The sequence below is a fragment of the Musca vetustissima genome, unplaced genomic scaffold, assembly GCF_032173495.1.
Source record: "Musca vetustissima isolate MV318-11 ecotype Yass unplaced genomic scaffold, APGP_CSIRO_Mvet_v1 utg17268, whole genome shotgun sequence".
Taxonomy (NCBI): Eukaryota; Metazoa; Arthropoda; class Insecta; order Diptera; family Muscidae; genus Musca; species Musca vetustissima.
The window spans coordinates 134214-159698 of record NW_026874290.1 but is presented as its reverse complement, the minus strand read 5'-3'; the positions used below and the strand labels follow the sequence as shown (position 1 = coordinate 159698).

General features: G+C 34.9%; 2 protein-coding genes across 2 annotated transcripts; both read left to right on the top strand.

Annotated features, from left to right (window-relative positions):
* The first annotated feature begins 3540 nt into the window (after positions 1–3540).
* Positions 3541–7510, top strand: LOC133332303 (aminoacylase-1B-like). Its single transcript, XM_061540709.1, has 6 exons — positions 3541–3628; positions 5871–6215; positions 6280–6426; positions 6694–6977; positions 7107–7240; positions 7306–7510. The coding sequence occupies exons 1-6, from the start codon at positions 3541–3543 to the stop codon at positions 7508–7510; spliced, it is 1203 nt and encodes a 400-aa protein (XP_061396693.1).
* Positions 7511–12699: 5189 nt separating this feature from the next.
* Positions 12700–13311, top strand: LOC133332292 (collagen alpha-1(X) chain-like). The gene is made up of 2 exons (XM_061540698.1): positions 12700–12780; positions 12851–13311. Exons 1-2 carry the CDS (start codon positions 12708–12710, stop codon positions 13309–13311), a joined length of 534 nt encoding a protein of 177 aa, XP_061396682.1. The 5' UTR covers positions 12700–12707.
* The last annotated feature ends 12174 nt before the right edge of the window (positions 13312–25485 follow it).

The window sequence follows — 25485 nt, the reverse complement described above, 5'->3', positions numbered from 1 at the left end:
ATGTTTGTATGGGGGTGTGATGCAAACAAAAAAAAAATGGAAAATAAATGAGAACACAAGGTGATTAGTTTTGTATTAAAAAATAATTGGGAGGTTTATTGAATATTCTTTTCAAAATTACAACAAATAATTTACCTTAGTAAATTGGTGTGGCGTCAGAGGCCTTGGTGTTTTCGCTTTCAAATCTAAACGACAAGTGAACGCTGGGGCTCAGTGCAATCGCAGAGGATCGCGGTGATCGCTGAGGATCGTTGTCGTATATTACTACTACTACACTACTTCCAATGAGAGCAAGAATCTCTCATGTACCAAGGTGAGAAAAACCAACAACAACCACCGCCCGGTGGCATCTGAACTCTGCGGTCTCCGCTGAGGGAACTTGCTGAGTAGATGCCCGTTGTGTCAACCAGCAAACGTGATTGACTGAGCTCGGGAAGTTGAAGGTCAACATATCTAACTTATACAGTCGTAAAGGACCTCTCGGAGCCTGTTTAATACAGAACGAAGATTCAGACAGGGTGACAAGGTTTGTCGTGTGACCTTTTTAACATCCTGCTGGAAAAGGTAATACGAGAGGCAAAGGTGACTAGAAATAGAACTCTGTACACCAAACAACACATGTTACTCGCCTACGCCGATAACATCGACATAATGGGTCGAACACTGAGAGCGGTAGCAGCCACCTTTGAACAAATTGAGAAGAAGTCTGCCAAAGTGAGGCTGACAGTAAATGGCGAGAAGACCAAGCTGATGGTATCAATGCGCAAGACGTCCAGAAGACTCGGACCAACTGTGGAACTTGAAAACTACAGCTTCGAGGTAGTCAAAGATTTTTATATACCTTGGTACCGTCATAACTAAGCCGAATGACATCAGGTTTGAAATTCGGAGAAGGATTGTGATGACCAACAGATGCCACTATGGTCTATGTAAGCAGTTTAGAAACAAGGCCACCTCCCGCCAGACCAAACTCACACTCTACAAGATGCTGATACTACCCGTGCTATTATATGGATCTGAAGCAGGGGTACTTACGCAAGCAGATGAGGCAGCCCCTGGATTGTTTGAGAGAAAAATTCTCCGAAAGATCTTTGGGCCGACCTGCGTTGATGGTGAATATCGCCGTCGAATGAACCGAATGAGTTGTAACAGCTTTTCTCGGACATCGACATTGTTAGACGCATTGAGCTGCAGCGACTACGTTGGCTAGGTCATGTTGTGAGAATGGATGAAGATGCCGCAGCCCAGAAGGCAAATAAAAGCGAACCAGCTGATGGTTCTCGCAGAAGGGGAAGGCCACGAATACGATGTAAAGATCAAGTCGAAGACAATGTTGCCGAAAATGGTCTTTCAAATTGGAAAAACTCCGCAATAGACCGAAGCGCCTTGAAGTCTTTTCTAAGATCGGTTTATGAAACGAAAGTTCTGTCACAAGCCAGGAACGAAATTTCTGTCACCAGCCAGATATGTAAGTAAGTAAACAAGGCGTGGATTTTTTAAAAAAATATTTTTTAGAGTCTAGACAAGGCGTGGATTTTTTAAAAAGATATTTTTTAGAGTCTAGACAAGGCGTGGATTTTTTAAAAAAATATTTTTTAGAGTCTAGACAAGGCGTGGATTTTTTAAAAAAATATTTTTTAGAGTCTAGACAAGGCGTGGATTTTTTAAAAAAATATTTTTTAGAGTCTAGACAAGGCGTGGATTTTTTAAAAAAATATTTTTTAGAGTCTAGACAAGGCGTGGATTTTTTAAAAAAATATTTTTTAGAGTCTAGACAAGGCGTGGATTTTTTAAAAAAATATTTTTTAGAGTCTAGACAAGGCGTGGATTTTTTAAAAAAATATTTTTTAGAGTCTAGACAAGGCGTGGATTTTTTAAAAAAATATTTTTTAGAGTCTAGACAAGGCGTGGATTTTTTAAAAAAATATTTTTTAGAGTCTAGACAAGGCGTGGATTTTTTAAAAAAATATTTTTTAGAGTCTAGACAAGGCGTGGATTTTTTAAAAAAATATTTTTTAGAGTCTAGACAAGGCGTGGATTTTTAAAAAAAATATTTTTTAGAGTCTAGACAAGGCGTGGATTTTTTAAAAAAATATTTTTTAGAGTCTAGACAAGGCGTGGATTTTTTAAAAAAATATTTTTTAGAGTCTAGACAAGGCGTGGATTTTTTAAAAAAATATTTTTTAGAGTCTAGACAAGGCGTGGATTTTTTAAAAAAAAATATTTTTTAGAGTCTAGACAAGGCGTGGATTTTTTAAAAAAAAATATTTTTTAGAGTCTAGACAAGGCGTGGATTTTTTAAAAAAAAATATTTTTTAGAGTCTAGACAAGGCGTGGATTTTTTAAAAAAAAATATTTTTTAGAGTCTAGACAAGGCGTGGATTTTTTAAAAAAAAATATTTTTTAGAGTCTAGACAAGGCGTGGATTTTTTAAAAAAAAATATTTTTTAGAGTCTAGACAAGGCGTGGATTTTTTAAAAAAAAATATTTTTTAGAGTCTAGACAAGGCGTGGATTTTTAAAAAAAAAATATTTTTTAGAGTCTAGACAAGGCGTGGATTTTTTAAAAAAATATTTTTTAGAGTCTAGACAAGGCGTGGATTTTTTTAAAAAATATTTTTTGGGGCTCCTAGCAAGGCGTGGATTTTTTAAAGAATATATTTTTTCAGGAGACCTAGCAAAGGCGTGGATTTTTTAAAAAAAATATTTTCTAGAGTCTAGACAAGGCGTGGATTTTTTAAAAAAAATATTTTTTAGAGTCTAGACAAGGCGTGGATTTTTTAAAAAAATATTTTTTAGAGTCTAGACAAGGCGTGGATTTTTTAAAAAAAATATTTTTCCTGATACCCTTTAAGCATTCCGATTTCCCTCACTAATGCACCTAAACCCCAAAATACGACCACCTGCCATTGTTTGACTTCTGATAAGAATTGTCCTCACATGTTTTTTTTTTGTTTTTGCTGTTGCTGATAATGTTGTTGACATCGCATTCGAGTGACATGGTAGTGGTCGCTTGACACAGTAATCGCACTTCGTCGGCGGGTTTTAGCGCCGCACCGCAAACAGTGACGAATAGAGAGATAGTAAACATAAATTAAGTGAGAACAAAACAAAACCAAGCGAACACAAATTGCGGATCACTTAAACAAATGATTCCAGCGGTAGATAAATTTTCATACAAATGTGGGTCTGACCCGCAACACCGCTCTCTGCCCAACCCCCGGCTATGACCAAGCGTTGAATTAAAAGAAAAAAAATATTTAAATTGAAATCTACGATTGTCAGGTTTTTTTATTTGTTTATCTGTCAGTTTTATGGTCATTATGTTGTTATTGTTGTCGGAGAAAAAAAAAATTATCTAAAATGGGGAAAATTTTCAGTTTGGCCCCCGTAACAAACAAAACCAAACCCCATAATGAAGATCAGTGCAATTGCAACGTTACTGTCGAGTGGAAGTCAATAAGCGGAGCTTAAACAAAATTTTTTTCAAATCGCAAATAAAATCTAACTTCGTTTTGGATCGGAAAACACCCCTACCATCATGCCTAATAAGTGGGAAAATAACGAAGAAATTGAATATTTTCGTGAATACCTGCGGATACCCAGTGTTCATCCGAAACCGGATTATTGTAAGTTTGACAATGTGTGAAACATGGGTGTATCTGTGTGTGGGTGCCCTATAGAGTGTGAGAAAAATTAAAAAATTGGGAGCAATTAAATAATTAAAAGAATGATGTGATAGACAATAGGTGTGTTCGTTAAAAAAAAAAAAAAAAAAAAAACACAAACAAAATCACCCCTTTCAAAAAATATTTTTTAAAAAATCGAAATTTGGCATAGGGTACTGATTTAAGCCTAGAATAATGTGTGCTAAGTTTCGTGAAAATCGGTTCAGATTTAGATATAGCTCCCATATATATTTTCATCCGATTTTATGTCAATGGCCCACCAAAGTCCCTATATATCTTTCGATTTGCTCGAAATTTGACATGGCGTACTGAATTAAGCTTAGAATGATGTGTGCTAAGTTTCGTGAAAATCGGTTCAGATTTAAATATAGCTCCCACATATATATTTTCGTCCGATTTAAGGTAAATGGTGCACCAAAGTCTCTATATACCCTTCGATTTGCATGAAATTTGGCACAGCGTTCTGAATTGAGTCTAGAATAATGTGTGCCAAGTTTCGTGAAGATCGGTTCAGATTTATTTATAGCTCCCATATATATTTTTGTCCGATTTTATGTAAATGGTGCCCCAAAGTCCCTATATATCCTTCGATTTGCACGAAATATAGCATGGCGTACTGAATTAAGCTTAGAATGATGTGTGCTAAGTTTCGTGAAAATCGGTTCAGATTTAGATATACCTCCCATATATATTTTCGTCCGATTTAAGGTAAATGGTGCACCAAAGTCTCTATATACCCTTCGATTTGCATGAAATTTGGCACAGCGTACTGAATTGAGTCTAGAATGATGTGTGCTAAGTTTCGTGAAGATCGGTTCAGATTTAAATATAGCTCCCACATATATTTTCGTCCGATTTAATGTAAATGGTCTACCAAAGTCCCTATATATCATTCGATTTGCACGAAATTAGGCATGGCGTACTGAATTAAGCTTAGAATGATATGTGCTAATTTTCGTGAAGATCGGTTCAGATTTAGATATAGCTCCCATATATATGTTCGTCCGATTTATGGTAACTGATGCACCAAAGTACCTATGTATCTTTATATTTGCACGAAATTTGGTACAGCGTACTGAATTTAGCCTAGAATGATGTGCGCTAATTTTCGTTAAGATCGGTTCAGATTTATATATAGCTCCCATAGATATTTTCGTCCGATTTAAGCTAAATGGTGCACCAAAGTCCCTATATATCCCTCGATTTGCACGAAATTTCGCACAGCGTACTGAATTGAGTCTAGAATGATATGTGCCAAGTTTCGTGAAAATCGGTTCAGATTTAGATATAGCTCCCGTATATATTTTGGTCCGATTTAAAGCAAATAGTGCACCAAAGTCCCTATATATCTTACGATTTGCACGAAATTTGGTATAGCGTAATGAATTAGGTCCAGAATGATGTGTGTCAAGTTTCGTGAAAATCGTTTCAGATTTAGATATAGCTCCCATATATATTTTCGTCCGATTTAAGGCAAATAGTGCAAAAAAGTACGTATATATCTTTCGATATGCACGAAATTTGGCATGGCGTACTCAATAAGGCTTAGAATGATGTGCGCCAAGTTTCGTGAAAATCGGTTCAGATTTAGATATAGCTCCCATATATATTTTCGTCCGATTTAAGGTAAATGGTGCACCAAAGTCCCTATATATGCTTCGATTTGAACGAAACTTGGCAGGGCGCACTGAATATAGCCTAGAATAATATGTGCTAAGTTTCGTGAAAATCGTTTCAGATTTAGATATAGCTCCCATATATATTTTCGTCCGATTTAAGGCAAATAGTGCAAAAAAGTACCTATATATCTTTCGATATGCACGAAATTTGGCATGGCGTACTGAATAAGGCTTAGAATGATGTGCGCTAAGTATCGTGAAGATCGGTTCCGGTTTAGATATAGCTCCCACATATATATTTTCGTCCGATTTAATGTAAATGGTGCACCAAAGTCCCTATATATCCTCCGATTTGCACGAAATTTGACACAGCGTACTGAATTGAGTCTAGAATGATGTGTGTTAAGTTTCGTGAAGATCGGTTCAGATGTAGATATAGCTCCCAAATATATATTTTCATCCGATTTTATCAATGTGGTGAAGGATATCATATAGTCGGCCCAGTCGGACTTTAGTACTTTCCTTACTGGTTTTATTTAATTAATATTTTCTTATACTTATAGCAAAATGTTTGGACTTCTTGAAAAAACAATCGGAAAGCCTTGAGATGCCAATGCGTGTTTTCTACCCCGTGAACAAAGATAATCCAGTGGTAGTTCTCTCTTGGCCTGGCACTGATCCCAGTTTACCAGCAATTTTATTGAACTCCCATATGGATGTGGTTCCGGTCTTCCCTGAGAGTTGGAAACATGCACCCTTTGGTGCCGAAATGGATGAGGAGGGTAGGATTTTTGCTCGTGGCGCCCAAGATATGAAATGTGTGGGTATGCAGTATCTGGGTGCCCTGCGTAAGCTGAAACGGAAGGGTGTGCAGTTCAAGCGCACCATATTGGTGTCCTTTGTGGCGGGTGAGTGAGAGGTGATGGTGGAATTTGAAGGAGAAAAATATTTTTATGGGATTTTATTTTTCAGATGAAGAAATGGGTGGCGGCCTGGGCATGCGTGAATTTGTCAACACCAGCGATTTTAAGTCCCTTAATATTGGCTTCTCCATGGATGAGGGTTTGGCATCGCCCACCGAGGAGTTCCCGGTGTTTTATGCCGAGCGCAGTGTGTGGCGTAAGTATTCAATTTTTAAAAGGGCATTGGTCCGAGTACTACTAAAAGTGGTGCATACTTTTAGGACCCATAAATTATGTTATAAAAATTCCATATTCTATAGTGTCGATTTGTTCTCTTTGTTAAAAAATCCTAAATTTCGGAAATATATTAAAAGTGGTGCCTACTTTTAGGAGTTGCATTACCGGTGGTGCATACTTTTAGGTGCCATTTTTTTAATTTAGATTTTTCCTGATTTTTTATTGAATTTTTTTCTCCTCCCTCCAGGAATTTATTTCAACATCAATGGCCAAGCTGGCCATGGCTCCCTACTGCTGAAGAATACAGTGGGTGAGAAGGCCTCCTATATTCTCCACAAAATGATGTCAATGCGTGAACAACAGGTTCGACGTTTGGAAAATAATCCTGATCTGACAATTGGTGATGTCACCACAATCAATTTGACTCAGGTGCGCGGTGGAGTGCAGAGTAATGTCGTGCCACCAACAATGGTGTTGGGTTTCGATGTACGCCTAGCCTTGGATGTGGATCACAAGGAGTTTGAGGAGCAGGTAGGGGCAGGAAGGAATTTTAAATTTTCATAGAAGAAGGAAACCCGGAGCGGAAATGGAACTACAGTGGTCTAGGTTCCGACTCATTTTATAACTCTAATATATGTCCCTTATTTCCTTCCCTTTCAGCTCCACAAATGGTGTGAGGAGGCTGGTGGTGATATCAACCTGACCTATGATCAAAAAAGACCCAAGGTTCCAGCCACCGCCGTAGATGATTCAAATCCCTATTGGGTGGCCTTTAAGGGGGCTGCAGATGAATTGTAAATTTGCACTAACTTCGATATTTTCATTAGTCAGGTATACTAATTATCTCTTTTGCTTTCAGGGGCCTGAAGCTGAAACCTCAAATTTTTACTGGTGGCACCGATAGCCGTTATATCCGCCAGGTTGGCATTCCGGCCTTGGGTTTCTCACCCATGAATAATACGCCGGTGCTGCTACACGATAATGATGAATATTTGCAGGCCGATATCTATTTGCGTGGCATTGATATATATGAGAAAATTATTGCGAATCTTGCGAACTGTTGATCTGCGGAATTTAGGAAATCGGGAAATGAAACCAAATATTTAAAATAATTTTTTGTGAAAAAATAAACAAAAATTAAAAAATAAATAAATAGATAATAACAAAAAATCTTGGCATATCCCAAGGCGTAGATTTATTAAAAAAATATTTCTCAAGGCAAGGAGCGGATTTATTAAAAAATAATTTTCAAGGCAAGGAGCGGATTTATTAAAACAATAGTTTTGAGCGATAAACCAAGGCGTGGATTTATTAAGAAACAAATGAAAAAGCGTTAAGTTCGGCCGGACCGAACTTTGGATACCCTCCACCATAGTTATACTGACTGAGATACTAGAAATTAAAATATAGGGAGCATACCAAAAAGTGGACCTATACCGACATTTCTACAAACCTAATATGTAAACCACAACACAAGATTTAAAAATTTTCAATGGATAATTACACCCTCAGCCTTATGGCTAATGAGGGTATATACACTTTGACACGGTGAAAATGTGCCGCATCGAAATATTGGTTCTTGACCCCATGTTTCTTTGGACCAAATCCGTTTCAGAAAATTTTGATTTAATCCAAACATTGCCCATCTCATTATTTCTTCCAAAGGTAGTTCAAGTTCGAAGTTGTGGAATATCGGTCCACTCCTTCTGGAACCACCCACACAGGGGCTAGGCCTAAATGCGGGCTATCGTTCACATATAGTTCATTATCGAACCTTACGTTCTAGTTATTTGTCTCGATATTCTCCGCAGGTGAAATGGTTACAAATTAGTCTTAGAACAAATTCCAAAACGCAGAACAAATCAGATAACTATTGAATATTGATACCCTTCACCACTTTGGGTATATTCAACACATGAATCCTAACAGACGTCGCGTGTTTGTTATATATCTCTATCTGAACCGATTTCAGGGAAACTTGCCAGAGACTAATTTATATTACTTCAGTAGCTTAGCAACACCATTCTAGACTTAAATCACTACCCTATACCAAATCACTACCCTTGCAAATCGAAACATATATAGGGTCTTTGATGCAGCAATTACCTTAAATCTGATGAAAATATATATGGGAGTTATATCTAAATCTGAACCGATTTTCACAAAATTTAACACACATCATTCTAGACCTAATTCAGAACGCTGTGCCAAATTTCGTGCAAATCGAAGGATATATAGGGAAATTGGTGCACCATTTACCTAAAATCGGACGAAAATATATATGGGAGCTATATTTCTAAATCTGAACCGATTTTCCTGAAACGTACTACACATCATTCTATACTCAATTCATTACGTTATGCCAAATTTCGTGCAAATCGGAGGATATAATAAGACTTTGGTGCAATATTTACTTAAAATCGGACGAAAATATATATTGGAGCTATATCTAAATCTGAACCGTTTTTACGAAACTTAACACACATCATTCTGGACCTAATTCAGTACTCTGTGCCAATTTTCGTGCAAATCGAATGATATGTAGGGACTTTATTGCACCATTTACCTTAAATCGGACGAAAATATATATGGGAGCTATATCTAAATCTGAACCGATTTTCAGGAAACTTAACACACATCATTCTAGGCCTAATTCATTACGCTGTGCCAAATTTCGTGCAAATCGAAAGATATATAGGGAGTTTGGTGACTCATTTACCTTAAATCGGACGAAACTGTACATAGGAGCTATATGTAAATCTGAACCGATTTTCACAAAATTTAACACACATCTTTCTAGACTTATTCCATTACGCTATGCCAAATTTCGTGCAAATCGAAGGATATATAGAGACTTTGGTACACCATTTACATTAAATCGGACGATAATATATATGAGAGCTATATCTAAATCGGAACCGATTTTCACGAAACTTGGCAGACGTCATTCTAGACTTAATTTAGTATGCTGTGCCAAATTTCGTGCAAATCGAAAGATGTATAGGGTCTTTGGTGTACCAATTACCTTAAATCGGATGAAAATATATATGGGAGCTATATCTAAATCTGAACCGATTTTCACGAAACTTAACACACATCATTTTAGACTTAATTCAGTACGCTGTGCCAAATTTCATGCAAATCGAAAGGTATATAGGGACTTTGGTGCACCATTTACATAAAATCGGAAAACACTATATATGGAAGCTATATCTAAATCTTAACCGATTTTCACGAAACTTAACACACATCACTCTAGGCTCAATTCAGTTCGCTATGTCAAATTTCGTGCAAATCGAAGAATATAAAGTAACTTTTGTGCACTATTCCCCTAAAATCGGACGAAAATATATATGGAAGCTATATCTAAATCTGAACCGATTTTCACGAAACTTAGCACACGTCATTCTAGGCTTTATTTCCATACGCTATGCCAAAATTCGTGCAAATAAAATGATTTTCAGGGACTTTGGTGCACCATTTACCTAAAATCTGCCGATACTATATATGGGATCTATATCTAAATCTGAACCGATTTTCACGAAACTTAGCACACATCACTCTAGACTCAATTCAGTACCCTATGCCACATTTCCTGCAAATCGAAAGATATATAGGGACTTTAGTGGACTATTTACTAAAAATCGGCGAAACTATATATGGGAGCTATATCTAAATCTGAACCGATTTTCACGAAACTTAGCACACATCATTCCGGACCTAATTCAGTACGTTGTGCCAAATTTCGTGCAAATCGAATGATATATAGGGACTTTGGTGGACCATTTACCTGAAATCGGACAAAAATATATATGGGAGCTATATCTAAATCTGAACCGATTTTCACGAAACATAGCACATATCATTCTAGTGTTAATTCAGTACGCTGTGCCAAATTTCGATGAAATCGGAGAAGATATATGGATATTTTGGTGCACCATTTACATTAAATCGGACGAAAATAAATATGGGAGCTATATCTAAATCTGAACCGATTTTTCCCAATTTCAATAGAGTTCGTCCTTGGGCCAAATAAGTGACCTGTGCCAAATATCATCCAATTCGGATCATAAATTCGACCTGTACGTTGTTTACAATTTAACATCTACAGACGGACGGATGGACATGCATAAATCGACTCAGAAAGTAATATTAGGCATATTCTCAAAAGGAACCATGGGTCTATCTCGATTATTTTTGCCTGTTACAAACATATGCACAAAGACATAATACCCTGTACCACAGTGTGGTGAAGGGTATAAAAAGGGGGTTATTTGGGGACTACCACAAAAAGGGGGGCAAATATTAATTATTTTTGGTGGGGGATTTGTTACCATATACGACTACAAAATACCAAATTGCAGCGAATTCGGTTGAAAAACGCGCTCAAGAACTTCAAAATACCGAAAATTGGGGTTACACTTATATGGGGGCTATTCGAAAAAATTGACCTATATTCACAATTTTTTGTGGAGAGATTTGGTACCTATTAAGAACTCAAAATACTAAATTACAGCCAATTCGGTGGAAAAATACGATCAAAACTCCCAAATCCCGGAAAATTAGGAGGTACCGTTATATTGGGGCTACCAGAAAAAGTGGACCTCTACATATAATTTTTTGTGGATACATTTAGTACCCAATAAAAACCCAATGTACCAAATTTCAGCGCATTCGGTTGAAAAACGCGTTCAAGAACCCCAAAATACCGAAAATTTGGATGTACTTTTATATGGGGGCTATCCGAAAAAATTGACCTTTAGTCATAATTTTTGGCGTAGAGTACCTATTAAGAACTCAAAATACTAAATTACAGCCAATTCGGTGGAAAATACGATCAAAACTCCCCAAAATACTGAAAATTAGGACCGTTATATGGGGACTACCAGAAAAAGTGGACCCATATAATTAATTTTTTGTGGAGACATTTGGTACCCAATAGGACCCGATGTACTAAATTTCAGCGTATTCAGTTGAAAAACGCGCTCAAGAACCGCAAAATACCGAAAAATGGGGTGTACCGTTATATGGGAGTTATGCCTAAACGTGGACCGATTAATCCCATTTTCGAGCTTGACCTGCCTGCAGACAAAAGACAACCCTATGCAAAATTTCAGCACCCTATCTGCTGAAAACATTTTTTTGTTTTTGTTTTTTTCTTTTGGTTTTGAAAAAACATTTTTATAAAAATTGTGATATTTTTTATAAAAATTTTGAAAAAATATTTTGTATAAAAATTTTGAAAAAATATTCTTATACAAATTTTGAAAAAATATTTTTATACAAATTTTGAAAAAATATTTTTATACAAATTTTTTAACGTTTTATTGAAAATATTTTTTTTTGCAAATTTTTTATTTATTTTATTTTATTATTTATTTTTATAAAAATTGTTATATTTTTTATAAAAATTTTGAAAAAATATTTTGTATAAAAATTTTGAAAAAATATTTTCAATAAAAGTTTTGAAAAAATATTTTTATACAAATTTTTTAACGTTTTATTGAAAATATTTTTTTTGAAAATTGTTTTTTTTTTAATATTTTTTTTTTTTGCAAATTTTTTATTTATTATAAAAATATGTTTATACATCGTGGATTTATTAAAAATACTTTTAATTTTTTTTAGTAAAAAATATTTTTCATTCATTTCAATTTGTTGTATTTTTTTTATAAAAATAAAATAAAATTTTATATTCTTTAAACATTGTTTTCTCAATGCGTTGATTTATTGAAGAAATGTTTATAAGCAATAAAATTTTTTATTAAAAAAAATTTTAATTAAAAAAAATAATATTTTTATAAAAAATATTTTTTTATTTGTTTTAAAAATAGTTTCCATTTTTTTATAATTTTCCTTCATTTTTTTATTAAAACATTCTCAGGTCTTTTTTAAAAAAAATCTCAATTTTTTCCTGAATACCCCTAATATTTTTTGTTTTTCTGCCAAAAAAATAGTTTAGCACTTCAATTTCCTTCCTTCCTAACAACTATGACGGAATCTACCTCTCCCGTTCGATGAACAATTTTTTTGTTTACAAGCAAAACCAGTGCATCATCGTCGGTCTACCTACCTGCCGACTCTGTTTACTTCCCACCCACTTTCTGAACTCATTAGCCCCCTCTCTCTCCCTCTCACTTTTAGTAATGCAAACGATTCGATGTGAATTTTGAGGAAACACAAAAAATGTGAGTCAGGCTTAAAATCACGAAATTCGACAACAAGCCATACTAGTCGCTAAACAACTGGGAGCAAGTTAAGATGTTAGCGTCAATTCCGTCAATCAGTCTGTTGGGAAGTGTCGTGCTAGTGAGTCAAATTATAATGAGTTCAGGTAAGACGCAAAAAAGAAATTTGATTTTGAAACACAAGAAAAAATGAAAATGGAAAAAATATATTTTCAGGTACAGGTCAAAATGGCTGGGGTAATACCGGCGCCAGTTCCTGGTCATCGTCAAGTTCAAGTGGCCTGCCAGGCCAACCTCCACAAAATGATTTTAGCTACAGTTATGGTGGTGTAGATGCCAATGGGGTACCTTATGGTGGTTATGGCGGTAATGGTGGCTTCCACATCAATGTAAATGATGCGCAGGGTCGCAGCCACACCTATAGTGGTGGTAATCCCACAGGTTTCCCAGGAGCTCCCGGCTTTACAGGCGTACCACCTGGTGCTCCACAACCTGGGCAGCCAGGTTATCCGGGGCCTTTTAGTTATTCAACCACGAATACCCAATATGGTATGGGACCAGATGGACGGCCATATGCAAACTCTTCCTCATCATCCTCAGCTTGGTCTTCTGCATCGGCCTGGAGTACTTTCTATGTTATTGCCTTGTTTTCTTTGTATGCTATGATGAAGTTTTAAAAACAAATTATTATGTGATTATTATTTTTGGTTATTGTTGTTGTGATAAATAAATGTAAAAATAAAAAACAAAACATTTTCGAATTAGTTTGAAATGATTTTGAACCAAGTTTTGAGTTGTGTCATGTTTACCGCAAATTAAATTTAAATAAAGCAAAAAAAATATACATTAAGGTGGATGACGATATAGATTAATGGGCACAACATTTTCGAAAAATAAAAGCTACACAAAAAACTTTTTTTGAAAAATAAAATTCAATTTTTTTTCCTTTGAAAAAATATTTATTTTTTGAAATATATTAAAAAAATTGTTTTGAAATAAAAAAATATTTTAAATTTTTTGGAATGTTTCGGAAAATAAAAGCAAAACAAAAAACTTTTTTTTTGAAAAAAATTCAAACTTTTTTCTTTAAAAAAAAATATTTATTTTTTGAAATATATTAAAATATTTGTTTTGAAATAAAAAATATTTTAAATTTATTTGAAATTAAAGTATTTTGCAAAAAAAAAAAAAAAAACAAAATACAAATGGAATTCCCAAATTAAAAAAAAATATTTTGAAAAAACTCAAAAAAAAAAAATTTTTTTTTTGAAAAATTTTAAAAAAAAATATTTTGAAAAAAATTAAAAAAAAATATTTTGAAAAAAATGTTAAAAAAAATATTTTGAAAAAAAAATTAAAAAAAAATATTTTGAAAAAAATTAAAAAAAATATTTTGAAAAAAAAAAATTAAAAAAATATATTGAAAAAATTTTAAAAAATTTTTTTAAAAGGTTTTTACAAAAAAAAAAAAATTAAACTTTCGACTTTGAAAAAAACATTTTTTTAATAAATCTATGCCTTGGGCTATGCAAGGAAAAATATTTTTTAATAAATCCACTGTGGTACAGGCAGGTATTATGTCTTTGTGCATATGTTTGTAACAGGCGAAAGGAATCGAGATAGACCCATTGTTCCTTTTGAGAATACGCAGAGAATCATTTTTTAAGTCGATTTATGCATGTCCGTCCGTCTGTCCATGTTAAATTGTAAACAAAGTACAGGTCGCATTTATGATCCCAATTGGATGAAATTTGGCAAAGTTCATTTGTTTGGCCCAAGGACGAACCCTATTGAAATTGGGAAAAAGCGGTCCAGATTTAGATATAGCTCCCATATATATTTTCGTCCGATTTAATGTATATGTTGTACCAAAGTCCCTATATATCTTTCGATTTGCACGAAATTTGGCATAGCGTAATGAAATAGTTCTGAAATGATCTATGTTAAGTTTCATGAAAATCGGTTCAGATTTAGATATAGCTGCCATATATATTTTCGTCCGATTTCATCTATATGGTGTACCAAAGACCTTATATATCTATCAATTTGCACGAAATTTGGCACAGCGTACCGAATTAGGTCTAGAATGATGTGTGTTAAGTTTCCTGAAAATCGGTCCAGATTTAGACATAGTTCCCATATATATTTTCGTCCGATTTCATCTATATGGTGTACTAAAGTCCCTATATATCATTCGATTTGCACGAATTTTGGCACAGCGTACTGAATTAGGTCTAGAATGATGTGTGTTAAGTTTTCTGAAAATCGGTTCAGATTTAGATGTAGGTCCCATATATATTTTCGTCCGATTTAAGGCAAATGGTGTACCAAAGTCCCTAAATATCTTTCGATTTGCACGAAATTTGGCGTAGCTTAATGAATTAGTTCTAGAATGAAGTGTGTTAAGTTTCATGAAAATCGGTTCAGATTTAGATATAGCTGCCATATATATTTTCGTCCGATTTCATCTATATGGTGTACCAAAGACCTTATATATCTATCAATTTGCACGAAATTTGGCACAGCGTACCGAATTAGGTCTAGAATGATGTGTGTTAAGTTTCCTGCAAATCGGTCCAGATTTAGACATAGTTCCCATATATATTTTCGTCCGATTTCATCTATATGGTGTACTAAAGTCCCTATATATCTTTCGATTTGAACGAAATTTGGCACGGCGTAATGAATTAGTTCTAGAATGATGTGTGTTAAGTTTCCAGGAAATCGGTCCCGATTTAGATATAGCTCCCATATATATTTTCGTCCGATTTAATGTATATGGTGTACCAAAGTCCAAAGTCCCTGTTGAATATACCCAAAGTGGTGAAGGGTATCATATAGTCGGCCCCGTCCGACTTTACTGCTTTCCTTACTGGTTTTTTAATAAATCGACGCCTTGAAAAATATTTTTAATAAATCCACGACTTGGGAAATTTATTTTCATGAATACCCCTAATATTTACCAAAATGTATTTCACATTCTGAATCACATGCCTGTGAAATTGAAAGGGGAGTAAGCCATGTTTTTTTTTTGTATTTTGATTTACAATTCCGATCTACCTTTATTTAAACTTAAAGTTCTAGATCCCGACATAGTTACTCATCACGTTTGAAATTGCTTTAATTTTTTTTGTTTATTTTAATTTCAAATCTCGATAGCCGAATAGAAATACAAACAATAAAATTAATTGCTTTGTAAATGTGAGTGACGTGATACGTCACTAACTCGTTGTTAGTTTAGGTTTTTAGCGGCTATTACGTTGTGTTTTCAATTTTTATTGTGAGAATATACACCAAAAATTATGTTAATTTAATGGTTGGTTGGCGTTCAAATGCCAAGTAGCGTAAGTCAACTTTGATGATTTTTTTTTCTGAAGAAAAAAATGTTTATAGACACAATACAGCTCAGCTGCTCAGGTATACAATAAAATTAAAAAAAATTACTTATGTCATTTTGCTTTTTACCACAACATTTTCTCAAATGAAACTATTAATCGCTAATATCACACGTGTATATGTGTGTATATGTGTATATTTAGTCCAATGCGTTTTGGCATGGCAGAACTCCATTATTATACTGCGAACCATTACGGGATGACGTGACATTGTAAACATTTTTGAAACATAACAAAAAATACCGGAAATATTATTTTTTCGAATTTACCTTAGACGAGGATTTTTTAAAAAATATTTTTTCGAATTTACCTTAGGCGTGGATTTATTAAAAATTATTTTTGCCCATCTACAATAGGCGTGGATTTCTTAAAAATTATTTTTGCCCATCTACAATAGGCGTGGATTTCTTAAAAATTATTTTTGCCCATCTACAGTAGGTGTGGATTTCTTAAAAATTATTTTTGCCCATCTACAATAGGCGTGGATTTCTTAATAATTATTTTTGTCCATCTACAATACGCGTGGATTTCGTAAAAATTATTTTTGCCCATCTACAATAGGCGTGGATTTCTTAAAAATTATTTTTGCCCATCTACAATAGGCTTGGATTTCTTAAAAATTATTTTTGCCCATCTACAATAGGCGTGGATTTCTTAAAAATTTATATTTGCCCATCTACAATAGGCGTGGATTTCTTAAAAATTATTTTTGCCCATCTACAATAGTAATATATTAAAAAAAAATTAAAAATTGCTTGGATTTCTTAAAAATTATTTTTGCCCATCTACAATAGGCGTGGATTTCTTAAAAATTTATATTTGCCCATCTACAATAGGCGTGGATTTCTTAAAAATTATTTTTGCACATCTACAATAGGCGTGGATTTCTTAAAAATTATTTTTGCCCATCTACAATAGGCGTGGATTACTTAAAAATTATTTTTGCCCATCTACAATACGCGTGGATTTCTTAAAAATTATTTTTGCCCATCTACAATAGACGTGGATTTCTTAAAAATTATTAATTTATTATCTATATAAATAGTAAATCATAGCGACCTTATGATTTCCAAATTTCATAGAAATCCGTTTACGTGTTCTCGAATTACAGCCGATTTTAATATGTGACCCATGGTGCGTATAAGTATTATTAATTATTAAGTACATTCAATAAATTGCAATTTTCATCAAAACCAGAAATGATATTTGAAAATGAAAAACGGGAAATTATAGCCTACAAGTCAATCAACAATTCCCTAACACATAAAAATATGAAAACATTCCAAACGGCTGAAATATTGGGACTTGAAATTGAATTTTTGAAATCATATTTTTCTAAGTCGTTGATTTTTTAATGATTTAAAAACCTTAACTCAATTGTTTCGCAAATATTTATTCCATAGTTTTTATTTAGGCTTGGGGAGTTCTTTTTCCGAAGAAAATTTCATCTATCCTTGAGCGTTAACCGGTTCCGCGGATTCCTGGGCCTGTGGTCCACCAAATCCCCTGAACCACTGGCCAATCCATTCCCAATCAAAGCCACCATAATTATGATCACTGGAGCTAGACGAGCTGCCACCACCGCCACCACCTCCATTGTTGTCACTCCAGCCATAGCCATAACTATTGTCACCATGATGCTCATAGTGATAGCCACCATCGGGACCGGAGTCACCGCCCGAGCCATCTTCACAGAGGACAGCTGAAAGGAAGGAATTATATTTGTTATATTTCCTATGTATTTCAAAAAAATGGAGACCACTACTTACCCTCAAACATTAGGGCCACCACTAGGGTAACAAATAGAATTGTAAACTTCTGCTTCATATCGCCAGTTGGGAGACAAGTAAACTGATGTTTGATGAGCTGTTGTGGGACCATATTTATATATGCACATATCGACAGTTGGAGGATCCCAACTTAGACATAACATTTGTAAATATTTCATTAATTTATTGTCTGAGGTTATAAAATCGTCTTGACAGTTGGGACTCTCAGAACACCTGTAAAAATATATATGGATGTAGCTTGAATACCTCAATGTGATCAGAAAAATTCTAAGAATAGTTTCAATTACTAATAAAAAAACGCAAGGCAAATTGCAAAAAAATAACATAGCATACTTTAAGGCGACCTATTAAAAATTCCACGCCTTGTAGTAGCAGCCAAGAATAATTTTAAAAAATCCAAGCCTTGTGGTAGCAGCCAAAATTTTTTTTTAAATATCCATCTTGTGATAGCTCTCTTGTGGTAGCTCCCAAAAATATAGGTACTTTGGTGCACAATTTTCAATAAATCGGAAGAAAATATATATGGGAGCTATATCTAAATCTGAATCAGACGAAAGAATATATGGGAGCTATATCTAAATCTGAACCGATTTTCAGGAAACTTAGCACACATCATTCTAGACCTAATTCATTACGCTGTGCCAAATTTCGTGCAAATCGAAAGATATATAGGGACTTTGGTGCACCATTTACCTAAAATCGGACGAAAATATATATGGGAGCTATATCTAAATCTGAACCGATTTTCACGAAATTCTGCATACATCATTCCATACTCAATTCAATACGCTATGACAAATTTCGTGCAAATCGAATGATATATAGGGACTTTAGTGCACCATTTACTTAAAATCGGACGAAAAAATATATGGGAGCTATATCTAAATCTGAACCGATTTTTACGAAACTTTACACACATCATTCTAGACCCGATTCAGTACTCTATGCAAAATTTCGTGCAAATCGAAAAATATATAGGGAATTTGGTGCACCATTTACCTTAAATCGGACGAAAATATATTCGGGAGCTATATCTAAATCTGAATCGATTTTCTCGAAACTTGGCACACATCGTTCTGCACCTAATTCAGTACTCTATGCCAAATATCGTGCAAATCGAGAGATATATAGGGACTTGGTGCACCATTTACCTTAAATCGGACGAAAATATATTCGGGAGCTATATTTAAATCTGAACCGATTTTTACGAAACTTTACACACATCATTCTAGACCCAATTCAGTTCGCTATGCCAAATTTCGTGCAAATCGAGAGATATATAGAGACTTTGGTGCACCATTTACTTTAGATCGGACGAAAATATATATGGGACATATATCCAAATCTTAACCGATTTTCACGAAATTTAACACACTTCATTCTAGACCTAATTCATTACGCTGAGCCAAATTTCGTGCAAATTGAATGATATATAGGGACTTTGGTGCACCATTTACCTTAAATCGGACGAAAATATATATGGGAACTATATCTAAATCTTAATCGATTTTCCCGAAACTCGACACTCATCATTCCAGACTCAAGTCAGTACGCTGTGCTAAATTTCGTGACAATCGAAGGATATAAAGGAGTTTGGTGCACTATTTATCTAAAATCGGACGAAAATATATATATCTAAATCTGGACCGATTTTTACGAAACTTTACACACATCCTTCTAGACCTAATTCATTACGCTGTGCCAATTTTCCTGCAAATCGAGAGATATATAGGGACTTTGGTATACAATTTACCTTAAATCGGACGAAAATATATATGGGAGCTATATCTAAATCTGAACCGATTTTTCTCAATTTCAATAGGGTTCGTCCCTGGGCTAAATAAGTGATCATAAGTGCGACCTGTACTTTGTTCACAAAAATACCTGGACGGACAGAGGACATGCTTAAATCGACTCAGAAAGTGATTCTATGCATATTCTCAAAAGGAACCATGGGTCTATCTTGATTCCTTTTACCTGTTACAAATATATGCACACACATAATAACCTGTGCCATAGAGTGGGGAAGGGTATAAAAACCCACGTCCTGCGATAGCTCACAAAAATATTTTTGAAAAAACCCCCGCCTTGTTTAGACTCCAAAAAATATTTTTTAAAAAATTCAGGCCTTGTTCGGACTCCCAAAAATATTTTTTAAAATATCCACGCCTTGTGGTATCTGCCAAAAATATTAAAAAAAAATCCGCGCCTTGGCTAATTAAAACCAGTAAGGAAAGTAGTAAAGTCGGACGGGGCCGACTCTAGGATACCCTTCACCACTATGGGTACATTAAACAGGACTATTAACATGAAATTGGATGAAATAAAATATGTGATATTTATCTAAATGTGAATCTACCTAGATTTGTCCATAAAGTGTGTAAATCGACTTCAAACAAATATAAATAGGTCATCCGGTTGACTATGTCTGTACTTCTAGAAAACGCAACTACGTAATTCTATGCTCAATTTTGTACGTTGTGCAAAATTTGATGTCAGTCTGACTAACATGAGGAGTATGATGCCCAATTTGCTTGATATCGGGCGAAAAAATATATGTAAGCTATATCCACATATTAAGCGATTTCAAACAAACTTGTCACAGGTTAGGTTATACTAACTTTAGAACGTTTTGTTCCTATTGGTTCCTTGGTGCGTCAATTACATAAAATCAATCTATAATAAAATGGAGCTATATCTAAATCTGGACCGATTTTCACGAAACAAGGCAGACATCACTCTAGGCTCAATTCAGTACGTTATGCCAAATTTCGTGCAAATCGAAAGATATATAGCGACTTTGGTGAACCATTTACATGAAATCGGACGAAACTATATGTGGGAGCTATATAGAAATATGGACCGATTTTATCGAAACTTGGCAGACATCACTCTAGGCTCAATTCAGTACGTTGTGCAAAATTTCGGGCAAATCGAAAGATATAAATGGATGTTGGTGCACAATTTACATGAAATCGGACGAAACTATATATGGGAGCTATATCTAAATCTGGACTGATTTTCACGAAACTTGGCAGACATAACTCTAGGCTCAATTCAGTACGTTATGCCAAATTTCGTGCAAATCGAAAGATATATATGGATTTTGGTCACAATTTACATGAAATCGGACGAAACTATATATGGTAGCTATATCTAAATCTTGACCGATTTTCACGGAGCTTGGCAGACATCATTCTAGACCTAAATGAGTAGGCTGTACCAAATTTCGTGCTAATCGAAGGATATATAGGGACTTTGGTCCACCATTTACATGAAATCGGACGAAACTATATATGGGAGCTATATCTAAATCTGGACCGATTTTCTCGAAACTTGGCAGACATCTCTCTAGGCTCATTTCAGTACGTTATGCCAAATTTCGTGCAAATCGAAGGATATATAGGGACTTTGGTCCACCATTTACATGAAATCGGACGAAACTATATATGGGAGCTATATAGAAATCTGGACCGATTTTCTCGAAACTTGGCAGACATCACTCTAGGCTTAATTCATTACGTTATGCCAAATTTCGTGCAAATCGAAAGATATATTGGGACTTTGGGGCACCATTTACATGAAATCGGACGAAACTATATATGGGAGCTATATAGAATTCTGGACCGATTTTCTCAAACTTGGCAGACATCTCTCTAGGCTCATTTCAGTACGTTATGCCATATACATGGTGCACCATATACATGAAATCGGACGAAACTATATATGGGAGCTATATCTAAATCTGAACCGATTTTCTCGAAACTTGGCACACATCATTCTGGACCTAATTCAGTACTCTATGCAAAATTTCGTGCAAATCGAAGGATATAGAAGGACTTTGGTGCCCCATTTACCTTAAATCGGACGAACCTATATATGGGAGCTATATCTAAATCTGAACCGATTTTCTCGAAACTTGGCATACATCGTTCTGCACCTAATTCAGTACTCTATGCCAAATTTCATGCAAATTGAAAGATATAAAGGGACTTTGGTGCCCCATTTACCTTAAATCGGACGAAAATATATATGGGAGCTATATCTAAATCTGAACCGATTTTTATGAAATTTTACACACATCATTCTAGACCTAATTCATTACGCTGTGCCAAATTTCGCGCAAATCGAATGATATATAGGGACCGTTTACATTAAATCGGACGAAAATATATATGGGAGCTATATCTAAATCTGAACCGATTTTTCCCAATTTCAATAGGGTTCGTCCTTGGGCCATATAAGTGACTTGTGCCAAATTTCATCCAAATCGGATCATAAATGCGACCTGTACTTTGTTTACAATTTAACATCTACAGACGGATGGACAGACGGACAGACGGACGGACGGACATGCATAAATCGACTCAGAAAGTGATTCTATGCATATTCTCAAAAGGAACCATGTGTCTATCTCGTTTCCTTTTGCCTGTTACAAACATATGCACAAAGACATAATACCCTGTACCACAGTGTGGTGAAGGGTATAAAAATCCGAGCCTTGGCTAATTAAAAACCAGTAAGGAAAGTAGTAAAGTCGGACGGGGCCGACTATATGATACCCTTCACCACTATCGGTATATTAAACAGGACTATTAGCATGAAATTGGATGAAATAAAATATGTGGTATTTATCTAAATGTGAATCTACCTAGATCTATCCATAAAGTATGTCAATCGACTTCAAAAAAATATAAATAGGTCATCCGTTGGGCTATGTCTGTACTTCTATAAAACGCAACTACGTTATTCTATGCTCAATTTTGTACGATGTGCAAAATTTGATGTCAATCTGACTAACATGAGGAGTTTGATGTCCAATTTACTTGAAATCGGGCGGAAATATATATTTGGAAGCTCTAACCAAATATTAAGCGAATTCAAACAAACTTGTCACAGGTTAGGTTATACTAATTTCAGAACGTTTTGTTCCTATTGGTTCTTTGGTGCGTCAATTACTTAAAATCAATCTATAATAAAAGGGAGCTATATCTAAATCTGGACCGATTTTCACAAAACAAGGCAGACATCATTCTAGGCTCAATTCAGTACGTTATGCTAAATTTCGTGCAAATCGAAAGATATATAGGGACTTTGGTGCACCATTTACATGAAATCGGACGAAACTATATGTGGAGCTATATAGAAATCTGGACCGATTTTCTCGAAACTTGGCAGAAATCACTCTAGGCTCAAGTCAGTACGTTATGCGAAATTTCGTGCAAATCGAAGGACATATAGGCACTTTGGTGCACCATTTACATGAAATCGGACGAAACAATCGAAAGATATATGGGGACTTTGGAGCACCATTTACAAGAAATCGGACGAAACTATGTATGAGAGCTATATCTAAATCTGTACCGATTCTCACGAAACTTGACAGACATAATTCTAGACCTAAATAATTAGGCTGTACCAAATTTCGTGCAAATCGGAAGATATATAGGGACTTTGGGCACCATTTACATAAAATCGGACGAAACTATATATGGGAGATATATCTACATCAGGACCGATTTTCTCGAAAGTTGGCAGACATCATTCAAGACCTAAATAATTAGGCTGTACCAAATTTCGTGCAAATCGAAAGATATATAGGGACTTTGGTGCACCATTTACATGAAATCGGACGAAACTATATATGGCAGCTATATCTAAATCTGGACCGATTTTCTCGAAACTTGGCAGACATCACTCTAGGCTCAATTCAGTACGTTATGCCAAATTTCGTGCAAATCGAAAGATATATAGGAACTTTGGGGCACCATTTACATGAAATCGGACGAAACTATATATGGGAGCTATATCTAAATCTGGACCGATTTTCACGAAACTTGGCTGACATCATTCAAGACCTAAATGATTAGGCTGTACCAAATTTCGTCCAAATCGAAAGATATATAGGGACCGTTTACATTAAATCGGTTAAATATATATATGGGAGCTATATCTAAATCTTAACCGATTTTTCCCAATTTCAATAGGGTTCGTCCTTGGGCCGAATAAGTGACCTGTGCCAAATTTCATCCAATTCGGATCATAAATGCGACCTGTACTTTGTTTACAATTTAACATGGACAGACGGACGGACGGACATGCATAAATCGACTTAGAAAGTGATTCTATGCAAAAGGAACCATGGGTCTATCTCGATTATTTTTGCCTGTTACAAACATATGCACAAAGACATAATACCCTGTACCACAGTGTGGTGAAGGGTATAAAAAAATAAATATTGAAAATAGTTTGAAAAACATATTAACATAATGAAAATTTTGAAATTAAAAATAAAAAAAGAAATATTGAAAATATTTTGCAAAAAAATATTAAAAAAAAAATAAATGAAAATATTGAAATTAAAAAAAAACCAGTAAGGAAAGTAGTAAAGTCGGACGGGGCCGACTATATGATACCCTTCACCACTATGGGTATATTAAACAGGACTATTAACATGTAATTGGATGAAAAAAAGTAATATTTATCTAAATGTGAATCTACCTAGATCTATCCATAAAGTATGTTAATCGACTTCAAACAAATATAAATAAGTCCGTTGGGCTATGTCTGTACTTCTAGAAAACGCAACTACGTAATTGTATGCTCAATTTTGTGCGTTGTGCACAATTTGATGTCAATCTGACTAACATGAGGAGTCTGATGCCCAATTTACTTGAAATCGGTCGAAAATATATATGGAAGCTCTATCCAAATATTAAGCGATTTCAAACAAACTTGTCACAGGTTAGGTTATACTAATTTCAGAACGTTTTGTTTCTATTGGTTCCTTAGTACGTCAATTACTTAAAATCAATCTATAATAAAAGGGAGCTATATCTAAATCTGGACCGATTTTCACGAAACTTGGCAGACATCATTCTAGGCTCAATTCAGTACGTTATGACAAATTTCGTGCAAATCGAAAGTTATGTAGGGACTTTGGGGCACCATTTACATGAAATCGTACGAAACTATATGTGGGAGCTATATCTAAATCTGGGCCGATTTTCTCGAAACTTGGTAGACATCATTCTAGGCTCAATTCAGTGCGTTATGCCAAATTTCGTGCAAATCGAAAGTTATATAGGGACTTTGAGGCACCATTTACATGAAATCGGACGAAACTATATATGGGAGCTATATCTAAATCTGGACCGATTTTCTCCAAACTTGGCAGACATCACTCTAGGCTTAATTCAGTACGTTATGCCAAATTTCGTGCAAATCAAAAGATATATAGGGACTTTGGGGCACCATTTACATGAAATCGTACGAAACTATATATGGGAGCTATATCTAAATCTGGACCGATTTTCTCGAAACTTGGTAGACATCATTCCAGGCTCAATTCAGTACGTTATGCCAAATTTCGTGCAAATCGAAAGTTATATAGGGACTTTGAGGCACCATTTACATGAAATCGGACGAAACTATATATGGGAGCTATATCTAAATTTGGACCGATTTTCTCCAAACTTGGCAGACATCACTCTAGGCTTAATTCAGTACGTTATGCCAAATTTCGTGCAAATCGAAAGTTATATAGGGACTTTGAGGCACCATTTACATGAAATCGGACGAAACTATATATGGGAGCTATATCTAAATCTGGACCGATTTTCTCCAAACTTGGCAGACATCACTCTAGGCTTGATTCAGTACGTTA